The sequence below is a fragment of the Nansenia antarctica genome, assembly GCF_963989245.1.
Source record: "Nansenia antarctica genome assembly, chromosome: 5".
Taxonomy (NCBI): Eukaryota; Metazoa; Chordata; class Actinopteri; order Argentiniformes; family Microstomatidae; genus Nansenia; species Nansenia antarctica.
Window position 1 is genome coordinate 683431 of NC_137690.1, and position 17235 is coordinate 700665.

The 17235-nt window shown below is 51.3% G+C and overlaps 1 protein-coding gene across 1 annotated transcript in view; it reads right to left on the reverse strand.

Moving 5' to 3' along the window:
* Nucleotides 1–11088: 11088 nt before the first annotated feature.
* Nucleotides 11089–17235, reverse strand: part of rgs3b (regulator of G protein signaling 3b) — a gene marked incomplete at both ends in the record, with an annotated part of 47371 nt that continues 41224 nt past the window's right edge. Inside the window, 3 exons of the mRNA XM_080532876.1 lie at nucleotides 11089–11274; nucleotides 12276–12478; nucleotides 15163–15224. Coding sequence (XP_080389002.1) covers nucleotides 11089–11274; nucleotides 12276–12478; nucleotides 15163–15224 — 451 coding nt within the window. The remainder of the gene's footprint in view (nucleotides 11275–12275; nucleotides 12479–15162; nucleotides 15225–17235) is intronic.

The window sequence follows — 17235 nt, forward strand, 5'->3', positions numbered from 1 at the left end:
ATTACTATTATTGATTAATAACACTTACAAGTACAAAGACAATGAAACATCTATGAAATCTAACCAGAGAGAGCCGAGTGCAGAACCATGAAGGTGTGGACAGATATGCAGTATGACACAGAGAGAGCCCAGTGCAGAGCCATGAAGGTGTGGACAGATATGCAGTATGACAGAGCCCAGTGCAGAGCCATGAAGGTGTGGACAGATATGCAGTATGACAGAGCCCAGTGCAGAGCCATGAAGGTGTGGACAGATATGCAGTATGACAGAGCCCAGTGCAGAGCCATGAAGGTGTGGACAGATATGCAGTATGACAGAGCCCAGTGCAGAGCCATGAAGGTGTGGACAGATATGCAGTATGACAGAGCCCAGTGCAGAGCCATGAAGGTGTGGACAGATATGCAGTATGACAGAGCCCAGTGCAGAGCCATGAAGGTGTGGACAGATATGCAGTATGACACAGAGAGAGCCCAGTGCAGAGCCATGAAGGTGTGGACAGATATGCAGTATGACAGAGCCCAGTGCAGAGCCATGAAGGTGTGGACAGATATGCAGAATGACACAGAACAAGGGCAAGGGACATCAATACAATGTGTGACAGCAGCTGGTGGAATCAGGAACAAGTCGCCAACCAATCAACATGTTCAGACTTTTACTCTGAATTTAAAAAATAAATGTCAGCGTTGTTGAAAACTAGGTAGTGGTGGGGATTATATAGCTTCTGTCCTGTAGGTAGGATCTAAACCAGTAGTAGTAGTGGGGATTACTCACCCAATCCTTTGCACTGCAATGCTTTGGCTTGACTAACGAGTGTGTCGGTTGGCGACTTGTTCCTGGTTTCACCAGCTGCTACAGTGGTGTGTAGAGTGTAACAGCAGTGGTGTGTAGAGTGTAGCAGCAGTGGTGTGTGGAGTGTAACAGCAGTGGTGTGTGGAGTGTAACAGCAGTGGTGTGTGGAGTGTAACAGCAGTGGTGTGTGGAGTGTAACAGCAGTGGTGTGTGGAGTGTAACAGCGGTGGTGTGTGGAGTGTAACAGCGGTGGTGTGTGGAGTGTAACAGCAGTGGTGTGTGGAGTGTAACAGCAGTGGTGTGTGGAGTGTAACAGCGGTGGTGTGTGGAGTGTAACAGCAGTGGTGTGTGGAGTGTAACAGCAGTGGTGTGTGGAGTGTAACAGCGGTGGTGTGTGGAGTGTAACAGCGGTGGTGTGTGGAGTGTAACAGCAGTGGTGTGTGGAGTGTAACAGCGGTGGTATGTGGAGTGTAACAGCAGTGGTGTGTGGAGTGTAACAGTGGTGGTGTGTAGAGTGTAACAGCAGTGGTGTGTGGAGTGTAACAGCAGTGGTGTGTAGTGGTGTGTAACAGCAGTGGTGTGTGGAGTGTAACAGCAGTGGTGTGTGGAGTGTAACAGCAGTGGTGTGTAGTGGTGTGTAACAGCAGTGGTGTGTGGAGTGTAACAGCAGTGGTGTGTGGAGTGTAACAGCAGTGGTGTGTGGAGTGTAACAGCAGTGGTGTGTGGAGTGTAACAGCAGTGGTGTGTGGAGTGTAACAGCGGTGGTGTGTGGAGTGTAACAGCGGTGGTGTGTGGAGTGTAACAGCAGTGGTGTGTGGAGTGTAACAGCAGTGGTGTGTGGAGTGTAGCAGCAGTGGTGTGTGGAGTGTAACAGCAGTGGTGTGTGGAGTGTAACAGCAGTGGTGTGTGGAGTGTAACAGCAGTGGTGTGTAGAGTGTAACAGCAGTGGTTTGTGGAGTGTAACAGCAGTGGTGTGTAGAGTGTAACAGCGGTGGTGTGTGGAGTGTAACAGCAGTGGTGTGTGGAGTGTAACAGCAGTGGTGTGTGGAGTGTAACAGCCGTGGTTCCTATAAGAGTGATGCTTTATCATAACCTACTGACCTGTACAAATACTTTTCTTAATTTCTTTATGATTTGATTTGTAAATGAACCGTGATGGAGCTTCTGGGTTGGTGGTGTTGTTTAGTTCTGTTGGGTTTTGTGTTTCACCTTTAGTCAGAGAAGCTGAACCCAGAGCAGTTGTTAATACAGCGTGTTGTGCTTTGTAATGATAAATATGTACATGTATATTAATCATTTATCAACATGTAATACTGCCTGTTAACCTGCATTAATGACACTGATATTGCTGATTATTAAACATATATGTGTTGATTCAACCCTGTAACCCCTAGATATGACGTATTAAATCATTTATTAAAGACTTAAAAGAACAATAAAAGAACCAGTATTGTGTGCGTGCATCTTTGCAGAAGTCTCACCAAGGACCAACTAGTCTGAACTGAGATTTCTACAACACTTTAGTGTCAGAGTAGCTGAACCCAGACCAGCAGAGGGCAGAGCTATGTATGTAGTACTGCTACTGTCCTGCAGAGGGAAGACCTGACATCTCTCATTCAGTACTGCTACTGTCCTGCAGAGGGAAGACCTGACATCTCTCATTCAGACAGAATGAGAAACTGGATTCCTCGTGTCCTTTCCTCTGTCCCCAATGTAAGACCACCACCGCCCTCTACAGGAATAATAAGTGAACTGCACTCATTTGTAATTCTACATCATTTAAAAAATGTGTGAGTTATTTATGTAACTAGTATCCTCAGGAAGGACCACATCGGACAGGAGATATAACTAGTATATTGACTAGTATTGAAGTATTGATGCACAACCAAAAGACCAAATCATTTGACCTGATGTTGGTGGAGCATAAAGCTAATATATATATATATATATATATATATATATATATATATATATATATATGTGTTACGGGAAAACTAGGGTTAGGTGCTAGGGTGACTTGGTACATGCTGGCATGTCGAACCCCAATTATAACCCTAACCCTACCCCTAACCTTAACCCTAGCACCTAACCCTAGTTTTCCCACATGTACCGTAACATATATATATATGATGAATGAATGGTCTTTATTGTCATTGATATAGTACAGGTACCAAACAACGAAATTTGGGATATATATATGATATAACTTGTATTTGTATTGCACTTTTCCTGCAAACGTTGCAGCTCAAAGTGCTCCAATCATTATAAAATCATAATTTAATGATTAAGTCATTTAAAGGCAATAATAATATATATTAGTCTTGACTTGAACATATGTGCTGAGGTTGCATCCCTAATGTAAACTGGCAGTGAGACACAATCTGGAGCATAAAATGAGAATGCAGCCTCACCAAATCTCTTCTTTTGTACTTGTGGTACACAGAGAAAACCAGCGTCAGAAGACCTGAGAGCTCTATTGGGCTGATATGCTAGCAGAAGACCTGAGAGCTCTATTGGGCTGATATGCTAGCAGAAGACCTGAGAGCTCTATTGGGCTGATATTCTAGCAGAAGACCTGAGAGCTCTATTGGGCTGATATAGGAGAAAAAACACTGGATAAGGTATACACCAACATCAAACGTGCTTACAAGGCTAGTCCGCTAGCTCATCTAGGCATGTCTGACCATGTGTCAATCCTCCTGATTCCTGCATACACTACAATGGGGAAAAGTGCTCCCACCACCACTAAGACTGTCAGAACCTGGCCAGAAGGGTCCTCTCCACTGCAGATCTGCCTAAATGACACCCTATGGCAGGAATATGAGCATGAGGACCTGGAACAGTACACGTCGTCGGTTCTGAACCACATAGTGAACTGCACCAACTCAGTCACCGTGGACAAACGGGTCCGGGTCTACCCCAACACGAAGCCATGGATGACTGGGAAGGTCCAAAAACTGATAAATGAGAGGGACAACGCCTTCTTCACAGGGAAGCGCACACCGCTGTACAGCTCCACCAGGGCCAACCTAAAGCGCGGCATCAAAGCGGCCAAGGCAGAGCACAGAGAGAAGATTGAGGAATGCCTCCTGAGCAACGACTCCAGGCGGATGTGGCAGGGGGTTCAGCAGATGACAAACTTCAGAGCCAACAGGCTCACAGCCGCAGAGGACGACCCCCTGCTGGCGGGAAAGCTGAACACCTTCTACGCCCGGTTCGACGAGGGGCGAACGGAGGTAACCACAACACAGACACCACTCTCTCCAGCTCTCAGCAGCCTCACCCTCACAGAGCACGAGGTGAGACGCGTACTGAAGGCGGTGGACCCCAGGAAAACCTCGGGGCCGGATGGCGTCCTGGGACGGGTGCTGAGAGACTGCGCCGACCAGCTGGCCGGGGTCTTCACCAACATCTTTAACCAGTCCCTGTCCCAGGCCACCGTCCCACCCTGCCTGAAAACCTCAACTATCATCCCAGTCCCGAAGAAAAGCACGGTGAGCTGCCTAAACGACTACCGCCCGGTGGCACTCACACCAATCATCATGAAGTGCTTCGAGAAACTAGTCCGGGGCCACATACTCACACGCCTCCCGCCCAACCTGGATCCATACCAGTTCGCCTACAGAGCCCACAGGTCCACAGAGGACGCCATAGCGACGACTCTCCACGCCACTCTATCCCACCTGGAGAGGGGAAACAGCTACGCGAGACTGCTCTTCGTGGACTTCAGCTCCGCCTTTAACACCATCCTTCCAGACAGGCTAGTGACCAAACTACTAGACCTGGGTCTATCACACTCTATATGTGCGTGGATCAAGGACTTCCTGACCGACCGCCCCCAGAGGGTGCGGGTGGGCCCCCACGCCTCCACAGCCCTCAGCCTCAGCACTGGGTCACCCCAGGGCTGCGTGCTAAGCCCCATCCTCTACAACCTCTACACCCACGACTTCACCCCCATCCACCCCAGCAACTACATCGTAAAGTTTGCAGACGACACCACCGTGGTGGGATGTATCTCGGGGGGGGACGAGGCGGCGTACAGGGATGAGGTAGAGCAATTGAGCAAGCTGTGCAAGGTTAACAACCTGCTGCTAAACAAGTCAAAGACCCAGGAATTCATCGTAGACTTCAGGAGGAAAAAGTCTGAGATCCTGCCCCTGCTCATCGACGGAGAGAGCGTGGAGATAGTCTCAACCCTCCGATTCCTGGGACACAACATGCGGGATGACCTGGCCTGGAAGGACAACACTAAAGGCACCATCAAGAGGGCACAACAGCGGCTATACACCCTGAGATGCCTCAGGAAACAACACAACAAGAAGGAGATACTGGTGGCCTTCTACCACGGCGCAGTGGAGAGCATCCTCACCTTCGGCATCTCCAACTGGTTCCACAGCTGCACAACAGCGGAGAGAAACGAGCTACAGAGAGTCGTGAGAACAGCACAGAAGATCACCGGCGCCCCCCTCTCCTCTCTGGAGGAGCTGTACAAAACACGCTGTCTCAGGAGGGCCTCCAAGATCTCCAAGGACCCGACCCACCCTGGGCACGAACACTTTGTCAAGCTGCCCTCGAACAGGAGGTACAGGACCCCGGCCGCTAAGACAAACAGACTGAAGAACAGCTTCTACCACAGGGCCGTCAAGGCCCTGAACACAGAAAAGGCCTAAGTTCTGGGCCCAGGACAGTCCGGACGGATTGTATGGCAGCTAGTGCTGAGGCACAAACATGTACATTTTCAAGCCTGCAAACTGTGACACTTTAAAATAATGTGAAAAAATACTTTCTTGTGCAATATGACAACCCTAGTTGACTATCTGTGCAGTATAGTACAGTGGATTGTGTACATAGCCTTTATTGATGTAAACCAGCTCCTTACCTTCTTGTGATTTTATGCATCTATGCTTTTTCTAAAATGTGTTTCTTTTTCCTTTCCTAAACACCAGGGGAGCCTCCCCTCCTAAATTTCGTTGTTTGGTACCTGTACTGTAGCAATGACAAATAAAGTCTATCTATCTATATGCTAGCAGAAGACCTGAGAGCTCTATTGGGCTGATATGCTAGCAGAAGACCTGAGAGCTCTATTGGGCTGATATGCTAGCAGAAGACCTGAGAGCTCTATTGGGCTGATATGCTAGCAGAAGACATGAGAGCTCTATTGGGCTGATATGCTAGCAGAAGACCTGAGAGCTCTATTGGGCTAATATGCTAGCAGAAGACCTGAGAGCTCTATTGGGCTGATATGCTAGCAAAAGGTCTGAAGATATTCTGGTGCTGTGCCAGTGAGGCTTTATAAACAAGCAGAAGGATCTTGATCTTAGTCTTATAAAGAGTGTGGCCAGACTGTGTCGAGTTCACTGTTAACACACAGGAATACGCAAAGAAAAAGATGATTATACCTTTATTTACCTTCAAAGAAACAAAAGAGAAAAATGATCAAACTCTATCATCACTGCCCTTGTATGTTATGTACTTATATGACACAGCTAACACCAGAACACACGCGCGTGTCTACATCTGCATTACACAACAACAACAACAACAACAGTTATTGTATAACTCCAGTCCCTCTATACTGTACAGTACGACCCTGTGTGTTTTAGCTAACATGTTGTTGTAACTCCAGACCCTCCAACCACAACACAAACCCACCTGCTGCTGAGGTTCATTATGAACACCATCCGCCGTGTTTCTGTGTTGTTCTAGTTTCATTTGACATTTTGTCTTTATCGCCGTTTCCCACCGAGGCAGTTTGAAGGAGCCGGTGCTTAACACTAGAACAGCCGTGATTTGACCCCTGTCAGTAAAGAAACATTTTATATCTTTTGCAAAATTTCAAATTTCAGGACCCTCCTTTCATGACTTTTCCTAGACATGTGCGTTCTACCACCCAGTATCCTTACATTTTCATAATCACATCAGGATAAGCTAGTATGAAGCTATTTTGACGTTTTTCTGTGTAGGAGGCAGGCTAGTTTACAAGCGGCCAACTAGTGGTCGTTGTGTGTACGTAGCAGATTAGTAGGTAAAATAGGCACGGCTGTTCTAGTGTTAATATAGAACCATTTCTTTGTGTTTCAGCAGCAGAAGAACCGGCTATCGGCCAGGGAAACCGGTTCCAGAGAGGCACCAGAGGGTTAGGGGCTGGGGGGGGTCCAGAGAGGCACCAGAGGGTTAGGGGCTGGGGGGTCCAGAGAGGCACCAGAGGGTTAGGGGCTGGGGGGGGTCCAGAGAGGCACCAGAGGGTTAGGGGCTGGGGGGGTCCAGAGAGGCACCAGAGGGTTAGGGGCTGGGGGGGTCCAGAGAGGCACCAGAGGGTTAGGGGCTGGGGGGGGTCCAGAGAGGCACCAGAGGGTTAGGGGCTGGGGGGGGGACAGAGAGGCACCAGAGGGTTAGGGGCTGGGGGGGTCCAGAGGCACCAGAGGGTTAGGGGCTGGGGGGGTCCAGAGAGGCACCAGAGGGTTAGGGGCTGGGGGGGGTCCAGAGAGGCACCAGAGGGTTAGGGGCTGGGGGGTTCAGAGAGGCACCAGAGGGTTAGGGGCTGGGGGGGTCCAGAGAGGCACCAGAGGGTTAGGGGCTGGGGGGGGTCCAGAGGCACCAGAGGGTTAGGGGCTGGGGGGGGTCCAGAGAGACACCAGAGGGGCTGGGGGGGTCCAGAGAGACACCAGAGGGGCTGGGGGGGGTCCAGAGAGACACCAGAGGGGCTGGGGGGGGTCCAGAGAGGCACCAGAGGGTTAGGGGCTGGGGGGGGTCCAGAGAGGCACCAGAGGGTTAGGGGCTGGGGGGGTCCAGAGGCACCAGAGGGTTAGGGGCTGGGGGGGTCCAGAGAGGCACCAGAGGGTTAGGGGCTGGGGGGTTACAGAGAGGCACCAGAGGGTTAGGGGCTGGGGGGGTCCAGAGAGGCACCAGAGGGTTAGGGGCTGGGGGGGTTCAGAGAGGCACCAGAGGGTTAGGGGCTGGGGGGGGTCCAGAGGCACCAGAGGGTTAGGGGCTGGGGGGGTCCAGAGAGGCACCAGAGGGTTAGGGGCTGGGGGTGTCCAGAGAGGCACCAGAGGGTTAGGGGCTGGGGGGGGTCCAGAGGCACCAGAGGGTTAGGGGCTGGGGGGGTCCAGAGAGGCACCAGAGGGTTAGGGGCTGGGGGGGGTCCAGAGGCACCAGAGGGTTAGGGGCTGGGGGGGTCCAGAGAGGCACCAGAGGGTTAGGGGCTGGGGGTGTCCAGAGAGGCACCAGAGGGTTAGGGGCTGGGGGGGGTCCAGAGAGGCACCAGAGGGTTAGGGGCTGGGGGGGGTCCAGAGAGGCACCAGAGGGTTAGGGGCTGGGGGGGTCCAGAGGCACCAGAGGGTTAGGGGGGTTCAGAGAGGCACCAGAGTGTTAGGGGCTGGGGGGGTCCAGAGAGGCACCAGAGGGTTAGGGGCTGGGGGGGGTCCAGAGGCACCAGAGGGTTAGGGGCTGGGGGGGTCCAGAGAGGCACCAGAGGGTTAGGGGCTGGGGGTGTCCAGAGAGGCACCAGAGGGTTAGGGGCTGGGGGGGGTCCAGAGAGGCACCAGAGGGTTAGGGGCTGGGGGGGGTCCAGAGAGGCACCAGAGGGTTAGGGGCTGGGGGTGTCCAGAGAGGCACCAGAGGGTTAGGGGCTGGGGGGGTCCAGAGAGGCACCAGAGGGTTAGGGGCTGGGGGGGTTCAGAGGCACCAGAGGGTTAGGGGCTGGGGGGGTCCAGAGAGGCACCAGAGGGTTAGGGGCTGGGGGGGTCCAGAGAGGCACCAGAGGGTTAGGGGCTGGGGGGGTCCAGAGAGGCACCAGAGGGTTAGGGGCTGGGGGGGTCCAGAGAGGCACCAGGGGCTGGGGGGGGTCCAGAGAGGCACCAGAGGGTTAGGGGCTGGGGGGGTCCAGAGAGGCACCAGAGGGTTAGGGGCTGGGGGGGTCCAGAGAGGCACCAGAGGGTTAGGGGCTGGGGGGGTTCAGAGAGGCACCAGAGTGTTAGGGGCTGGGGGGGGTCCAGAGAGGCACCAGAGGGTTAGGGGCTGGGGGGGTCCAGAGAGGCACCAGAGGGTTAGGGGCTGGGGGGGGTCCAGAGGCACCAGAGGGTTAGGGGCTGGGGGGGTCCAGAGAGGCACCAGAGGGTTAGGGGCTGGGGGGGTTCAGAGGCACCAGAGGGTTAGGGGCTGGGGGGGTCCAGAGAGGCACCAGAGGGTTAGGGGCTGGGGGGGTCCAGAGAGGCACCAGAGGGTTAGGGGCTGGGGGGGTCCAGAGAGGCACCAGAGGGTTAGGGGCTGGGGGGAGAGGCACCAGAGGGTTAGGGGCTGGGGGGGTTCAGAGAGGCACCAGAGGGTTAGGGGCTGGGGGGGGTCCAGAGAGGCACCAGAGGGTTAGGGGCTGGGGGGGTTTCAGAGAGGCACTAGCCGACTTGGCTGGTCTAGAACCAAGAACCGCTAACGTCAGGGGGGGCTGGGGGGGGCGGGGTTAGGGGCTGGGGGGGGGCGGGGTTAGGGGCTGGGGGGGCGGGGTTATCGTGCCCAACAACCAATCGATACCAGCATTGTTGATGCTAGGTAGCTAGCTTTATCGATCTAGAGAGCTAGCGTACAAAACAAAGGCTAACATTAACATCTTACGTTCAGTGTTAATAATAATAATAATAATAATAATCCAAACAGCAGCAGAATTACGTTGGAGCAGTTGTACAGTGACACAATGACGTGGCTCTCTAGCCCGTTGAAAAGCAAACCAGTTCTTAGAAGACTCTTAGAAAGTTCTTAGAAGGTTCTTAGAAGGTTCTTAGAAGGTTCTTAGAAGGTTCTTAGAAGGTTCTTAGAAAGTTCTTAGAAAGTTCTTAGAAGGTTCTTAGAAAGTTCTTAGAAGGTTCTTAGAAGGTTCTTAGAAGGTTCTTAGAAGACTCTTAGAAGGTTCTTAGAAGGTTCTTAGAAGGTTCTTAGAAGGTTCAACAGTTGAACCAACAGGACTAGAACCAGGTTGGTGGTTAAGAGGTGCTGTCATATCAGAATTAGTCCGCCTGCCAAATAGTGTCCGGCTGTTGTAAATATAAACATAAAAGCTACATTTGATAAGTAAGTAAGCTAGATTTGATAAGTAAGTAAGCTAGATTTGATAAGTAAGCTAGCTAGCTATGATTGGAAACAAAGTAGTATCCAAGTTATGGAATTATATTTATCACTACTTTGGCTGATGTGACGTGGGGTTAACTAGCCAACTCCGTAACATCAGCGGAGCGAATTACGTGTGAAATTAGCATGCTAGCTAGCAGCTGTTTTCATATAAAATGGCCACGCCACATAAAAGCTGTAGCTGACTAGTGAGCCTGCAACAACCATAACGCTCTTCAAGTGCAAGAAGATAACATTTGTCTTCCCAGTTTAAGATACACACATTAATAGATACACACATTAACAGGGTGGACAATATTTGGCCCGGAGTAATTCTTCAGGGTAACAGTAAGGTTACTGTTACCATGGTAACAGTTATCTGACATCAGACTGTCACTGCTGTCAGGTTAAAGGTCGTCGCACCTTCTACCTTTACCAGGTTCTTAGATACACAGGTACCAATCTAACAGAACGGCCTTCTGGGTAAAGTGAAGGACCCCCTCTAGGACCAGACACAGGTGAGGCGGGGACCCGTTGAAGAGCGATTTAGATCACCATGGCGATCACTAATGGGGATCCATAATAAACAATAAACGATTAATCTGTGTCCTCCAGGGTTAATATGTGTCCTCCAGGGTTAATCTGTGTCCTCCAGGGTTAATCTGTGTCCAGGGTTAATCTGTGTCCTCCAGGGTTAATCTGTGTCCTCCAGGGTTAATCTGTGTCCAGGGTTAATCTGTGTCCTCCAGGGTTAATCTGTGTCCAGGGTTAATCTGTGTCCTCCAGGGGTAATCTGTGTCCAGGGTTAATCTGTGTCCTCCAGGGTTAATCTGTGTCCAGGGTTAATCTGTGTCCAGGGTTAATCTGTGTCAGTAACCTGTGGTTGCACCACTGTCACACAGCCACCAGAGGGTAGTGCTACTGAACTGTCCTACACTCACACACATTCACACAATCTCTCTCCTCCAGATCAGGGTAGCTCTGCTGCTACAGGCCTGCCCTGATTGGTCAGAGAGGTGTAGAGGGCCTGCCCTGGTTGGTCAGAGAGGTGTAGAGGGCCTGCCCTGGTTGGTCAGGGCGGTGTAGAGGGCCTGCCCTGGTTGGTCAGGGAGGTGTAGAGGGCCTGCCCTGGTTGGTCAGGGAGGTGTAGAGGGCCTGCCCTGATTGGTCAGGGAGGTGTAGAGGGCCTGCCCTGATTGGTCAGGGAGGTGTAGAGGGCCTGCCCTGATTGGTCAGGGCGGTGTAGAGGGCGGAGCGGAGGAAGCGGGGGTAGGGGTCAGCCTCCATCAGGCTGTAGATGCGGCTCTGCGCCTGCAGGAAGCACGCTGACGTCACCTGCTGCAAGTTCCCTCGGGTCGCCTCCCGCGTGGCGGAGTCTAGGTTCACCTGGGGGGAGGGGGGGAGGGGAGGAGAGGAGAGGAGGGGAGGGGAGGAGGGGAGGGGAGGAGAGGAGGGGAGGGGAGGGGAGGAGAGGAGAGGAGGGGAGGAGAGGAGAGGAGGGGAGGAGAGGAGGGGATGGGAGGGGGAGGGGAGGAGAGGAGAGGAGGGGAGGGGAGGTAGAGATTACATTAGTTGGAACTAGTGTAATCTTGAACTCTATTCAGTAACAGAACCAAGAGAAACACATCATTCTTTTCTATTATGTGTCCCAGTGGAAGCATGTAGAGATGGATAGAAGGAAGCATGTAGAGATGGATAGAAGGAAGCATGTAGAGATGGATAGAAGGAAGCATGTAGAGATGGATAGAAGGAAGCATGTAGAGATGGATAGAAGGAAGCATGTAGAGATGAACAGAAGGAAGCATGTAGAGATGGATAGAAGGAAGCATGTAGAGATGGATAGAAGGAAGCATGTAGAGATGGATAGAAGGAAGCATGTAGAGATGGATAGAAGGGGGCCAAGGACTGATCCTTGGGGAACACCACGTCATTTTAATTTGGTCGGATACAATGTGTGAGTGTGTGTGTGTGTGTGTGTGAGTGAGAGTGAGAGTGAGTGTGTGTGTGTGTGTGAGTGAGAGTGTGTGTGTGTTTGTGTGTGAGTGAGAGTGAGAGTGAGAGTGTGTGTGTGGGGGGGATCTACTGATCTATGTGAAATCTATCCGATTTCAATGTATGACAGAGACAGACAGAGAGACAGGCAGACAGACAGAGAGACAGGCAGACAGACAGAGAGACAGACAGCAGACAGAGAGACAGACAGCAGACAGACAGGCAGAGAGACAGGCAGGCAGACAGACAGACAGACAGGCAGACAGGCAGACAGGCAGACAGGCAGACAGATAGACAGACAGAAAGACAGACAGAGAGACAGACAGACATGCAGACAGACAGACAGACAGGCAGGCAGACAGGCAGGCAGACAGGCAGACAGACAGGTGCCTCACCTCCTTGCTGGCCTGGACAGAGATGTACTCAGAGAAGATGCTCTGGGCGTGGGCGGCCATCTTGTCCTGGGCGGCCATCTTGTCCTGGGCGGCCATCTTGTCGTGTCCTGGGAGGTTCTGGAAGGTTCTGCAGGCCAGCCAGAAGTCCAGGTTCTCCTCGCTGAACTCCGTCTGCAGGAACACCCGGAACACACTCACCCCGCCTACACACACAAACACACACGCACACACACGCACACACACGCACACACACACACACACACGCACACACACACACACGCACACGCACACGCACATGCACATGCACACGCACACACACACACACACACACAAACACATACGTTTGAATGTTTTTGATATGTGAACCAATGCCTACTAAAGCTTTTGTGTGTGTGTGTGTGTGTCTCATGTGTGTGTGTGTCTCATGTGTGTGTGTGTGTCTCGTGTGTGTGTGTGTCTCATGTAGGGTTGCCACCTTTCAGTCAGAGAAATAAGGGACACCCCTCGCAGTAGGGGCCCCGCTCCTCGGGACCACGACCACCACGGGCCCAAGGGCGGGGTGGGGGCCCCAGTGCTAGTAAATCATAAGTTAAACATCGTTTCAATAAAGCATTTAGATTCATACTTAAAGTTTCAAGTGCTTTATTAACACTGACTGAACGTATCTTAATACAAAATGTATTAAACAAAAAGCATTAGCATACAGTATATGCACCATAACTTAACTCAATAACTTACAATTAAACAAAGCTTTGCCATTTTCATATATAGTGCAACAATGGTTGTGCAAATAATAATTTATGAAACTAAGAAATGGTCGTCTCGTCTTTGTGTGAGTTTTTGCTTGATGTTATCCATGATGGAATATAACTCAACACAGGTGGTTGAATTGCTTTCCAGCTTCTTAACAACTTCCTCAAAGAGGGAGAGGATATTGTTGCAGAACAGGAGGTAAACCTCCACAATGTCAGGGTCTTCCCCAGTTGAGTCTTCACTGAGATTTAACAAATCTCTGATCTGTCTGGGACACTCATCCCCCAGGCTGATGAAGTAAGACTTGAGAGCAGTCCAGGTTTGCATAAACCGGGTGATGGCTGGATTGAGGGAGAGCCACCTTGTTGTGACATGTCGTAGAATCTCCCTGAATTCCACATCACAAAATTCACAAAACTCTTTGAGGGATTCTCTTCGTTTGGCTGATACGGAGAAGTGCCCATAGACCTTCAGCACAATGTTTTCGACATCTACAGTGAGCTGGTCCAGTGCATGTTTCACTGTGTTGTGCATAATGTGGGCATGACAGTTCCCTTGCAGCAGATCCTTTTGCTTTTTCTTCAGGTTTGTGAAGACCGAGTTGTGGATTCCATAATTTACATTAGTATTGTTTGCAATCACTTGATCTAATGATAAGCCAAATTTATCAAGTGATTGTTGTATGAAATCTATAATCCCAGCGGCTGACTCATCTGCATTTTCTATGAAGTCAAGCATTCTGTTGGTGACCCCAGTTTCTGGCTGAAAGAATTGTACAGCAAGGGGAAACATCTTCCTGTATCCCTTATTTGATGCATCCGTCTGGATGGAGAATGGGAGGGGTCCTGATGTCAAGACATTAAGAACTTCACCCACTGCCTTCGGCGCAAGGACGTCTTTGACCATTGCTTCTGCCTTTGTTCTCCCTAGAGACATTTTCTTTACGATTTTGGAATCATGCAGAATCGTTTGATTGAGTTTGTGTCCACAGTCCGCACTATTGTAGCTGAGGTTGTGCTTAACCGTGTGGTACACATGCGTCAATTCCGCTGCTGTAACCTAGAGGGGGGAGAGGATGACAAATTGTTAATGAAATTCAACAGTATTAATTGTAGAGTTGTTTGGACACAGTTATGAAAGTCACACCCGTTTCTGTTTCCAAACAGTGAAACAACAGAAATCTTCACAAACATTTTTAATGTGAGAAAAACATATTAATACATTTTTTTAAATATATTTTTCTCTGAGCATTTGTCTGTATCCTGTTAATCCATTAGTATTGAAAATGCCATTTTCCAGATGAGTCGAGCACATAACATAATAATAATATATATATATATATATATATATATATATATATATATATAACATCAGAGTTGTTTATTTTATTATTTTAATATTGTGCACTATATTTATATTGATGATACATCGATCAGTACTTGTACACTATGTTGATCATTGCTATGACAACCACCCCCCCTTGCATCACGTGACACACACTAGGGACGATTCTGCCCACATCGACTACTAACAACAACAACAACCCTCACACATGGTAGAATGGATTCAAAATCGATCATTACCTTATCTGCTTCAGGAGATGCCTGTGGTACGAAATACTGTGTCACTGCAGCTTGGTTCATCTGGATCCTGGCATTACGGGAGTGCTGCTCTCCAGAAGCACGCTGTTTCACGTCTGACAGGCCGCCGTGTGCGATAGAAAAGATTAAAGGGACGGGCGATTTCCTGAAATCCAAATGTCCCGCTAAATTCGGACCAATCACAAAACTGTTTTGCAAGCGCGTCGCCTCGCGCCGCGCGCCTGTTCAGAGCGATTCAGTCTCGATTGCAGTGTGGGCCGCCACGAATCAATGCATATAGAGGAAACACGGATATTGCCCAGCGCTACAGTAAGATATATTGGAGCAATCACGCAATGCGGGTGGATTGAAAATACGGAACAAACAGCGTTCCGTATTGGTTCAAAACGGAACGCATCTTTTAACTGTCAAATAAGGAACGATTCCGTATTTCAAGGTACGGGTGGCAACCCTAGGTGTGTGTGTGTGTCTCATGTATGTGTGTGTGTCTCATGTGTGTGTGTGTGTGTGTGTGTGTGCGTGTGTTAACTTACATGTGTGAGCCAGCAGGGTGTCGAAGCTCTCTGCCCACCTCTCTGCTTCCTCTGGAGACGGCCTACACACACACACACACACACACACACACACACACACACACACACACACACACACACACACACTTTTGGCATTTAGCAGACGCCTTATTCCAAAGCGACTTACAATCAATACATTTGACTAAGCAAGTGAATCATCAGTCCCAGGTCCCCGCTGATGTCCGACAACCTCCCCCTCGCTAACGAGCTGAACGAGTTCTATTGTAGGTTTGAGAAAGAGAGGTTCCCGCCCACCCCCGCCCTCTCCCTCCACCCCCCCCGGCTACAACCACCACCCCCGTCCCCCAGGGGGGCCAATGTCCCTCCTGCTACCCCCACCCTCCCCCCTCCCCCCCCCCTCCCTCCCCCCTCCTCACCCGCCCCGCCCACCCCCACCCCCCTTTCCCCACCCCCTCTCTCTGTCACAGTGCGAGAGGTAAACAGACTGTTTAAGAGGCAGAATCCCCGGAAGGCAGCTGGTCCGGATTCCGTCTCTCCCTCTGTCTTGAAGCACTGCGCCGACCAGCTGGCCCCGGTGTTCACCAACATCTTCAACGCCTCGCTGGAGCTGTGTCACGTCCCAGCGTGCTTCAAGGCATCAACCATCATCCCCGTCCCCAAGAAGGCCAAGGTCACAGGCCTCAACGACTACAGACCCGTCGCTCTGACCTCCGTCGTCATGAAGGTCCTGGAGCGCCTTGTCCTGGCCTACCTGAAGCTCATCACGGATCCTGTGCTGGACCCCCTGCAGTTCGCGTACAGAGCCAATAGATCCACGGAGGACGCCGTGAACATGGCTCTGCACTACGTACTAGAACACCTAGACACTGCAGGCAACTACGCCAGGATCCTGTTCGTGGACTTCAGCTCGGCCTTCAACACGATCCTCCCACACATCCTGGAGCACCAGCTATCCCTGCTGCAGGTGCCGGTCTCCACCTGCAGGTGGATCACGGACTTCCTGACTGACAGGTCTCAGCGGGTGAAGCTGGGGAAGAGCATTTCCAGCTCCAGGACCACCAGCACGGGCTCCCCGCAGGGCTGCGTCCTGTCTCCAGCACTATTCTCCCTCTACACCAACAGCTGTGTCTCCCGCCACCCCTCGGTCAAGCTCCTGAAGTTTGCAGACGACACCACCCTGGTGGGCCTCATCTCCGGGGAGGACGAATCTGCCTACAGGGGTGAGATCGAGGGGCTGCAGAGATGGTGCAGTTTAAACAATCTGGAGCTAAATGCTCTAAAAACAGTGGAGATGGTGGTGGACTTCCGAAGGAAAGCAGCCCTGCCCCCTCCCATCACGCTGGGAGGTACCCCGGTGGCCTCCGTGGAGTCATGCCGCTTTCTAGGCATGACCATCTCCCGGGACCTAAAGTGGGAGCAGAACACCGAGGTCCTCACAAAGAAGGCCCAGAAGAGGATGTTCTTCCTCCGGCAGCTGAGGAAACTCAGGCTGCCGAGGTCCATGATGGTCCAGTTCTACACGGCCATCATAGAATCCATCCTCACCCACTCCATCATCACCTGGTTCCCTGCTGCAACGACCAAGGACAAGGCCAAGTTGCAGCGGGTGCGACGTTCAGCAGAGAGGGTGATCGGCTGTCCCTTGCCCTCCCTCAACTCCCTGCATGACACCAGGGCTCTGAGGAGGGCAAGGAAGATCATGGCTGACCCCTTCCACCCCGGCCACGGCCTCCTCACCCTGCTTCCCTCTGGAAGAAGGTTGCGGCTGCCTAAGGCACTTAAGGCCCGCCACAGGCTCAGCTTCTACCCCTCAGCCGCCAGGCTGTTAAATGACTCTGGCTTCCCCCCCCCCCCGCCCCCAAGTCTGCCCAGGACTGAACTGGACTCACTGTAAAAAACCTCTGCACTGCACTTTACTTTATACCGCACTATTCAATGCACTGTTGTCTGTCCTGTGTTGTTGTTGTGTTGTCCTGTTTTTTGATATGTGAAAAAAGTATAAACGCACTTGCTGTGGTGACGAAGCAAATTCCTATATGTGTAATGCATAGTGGCAATAAACGTTATCTCAAT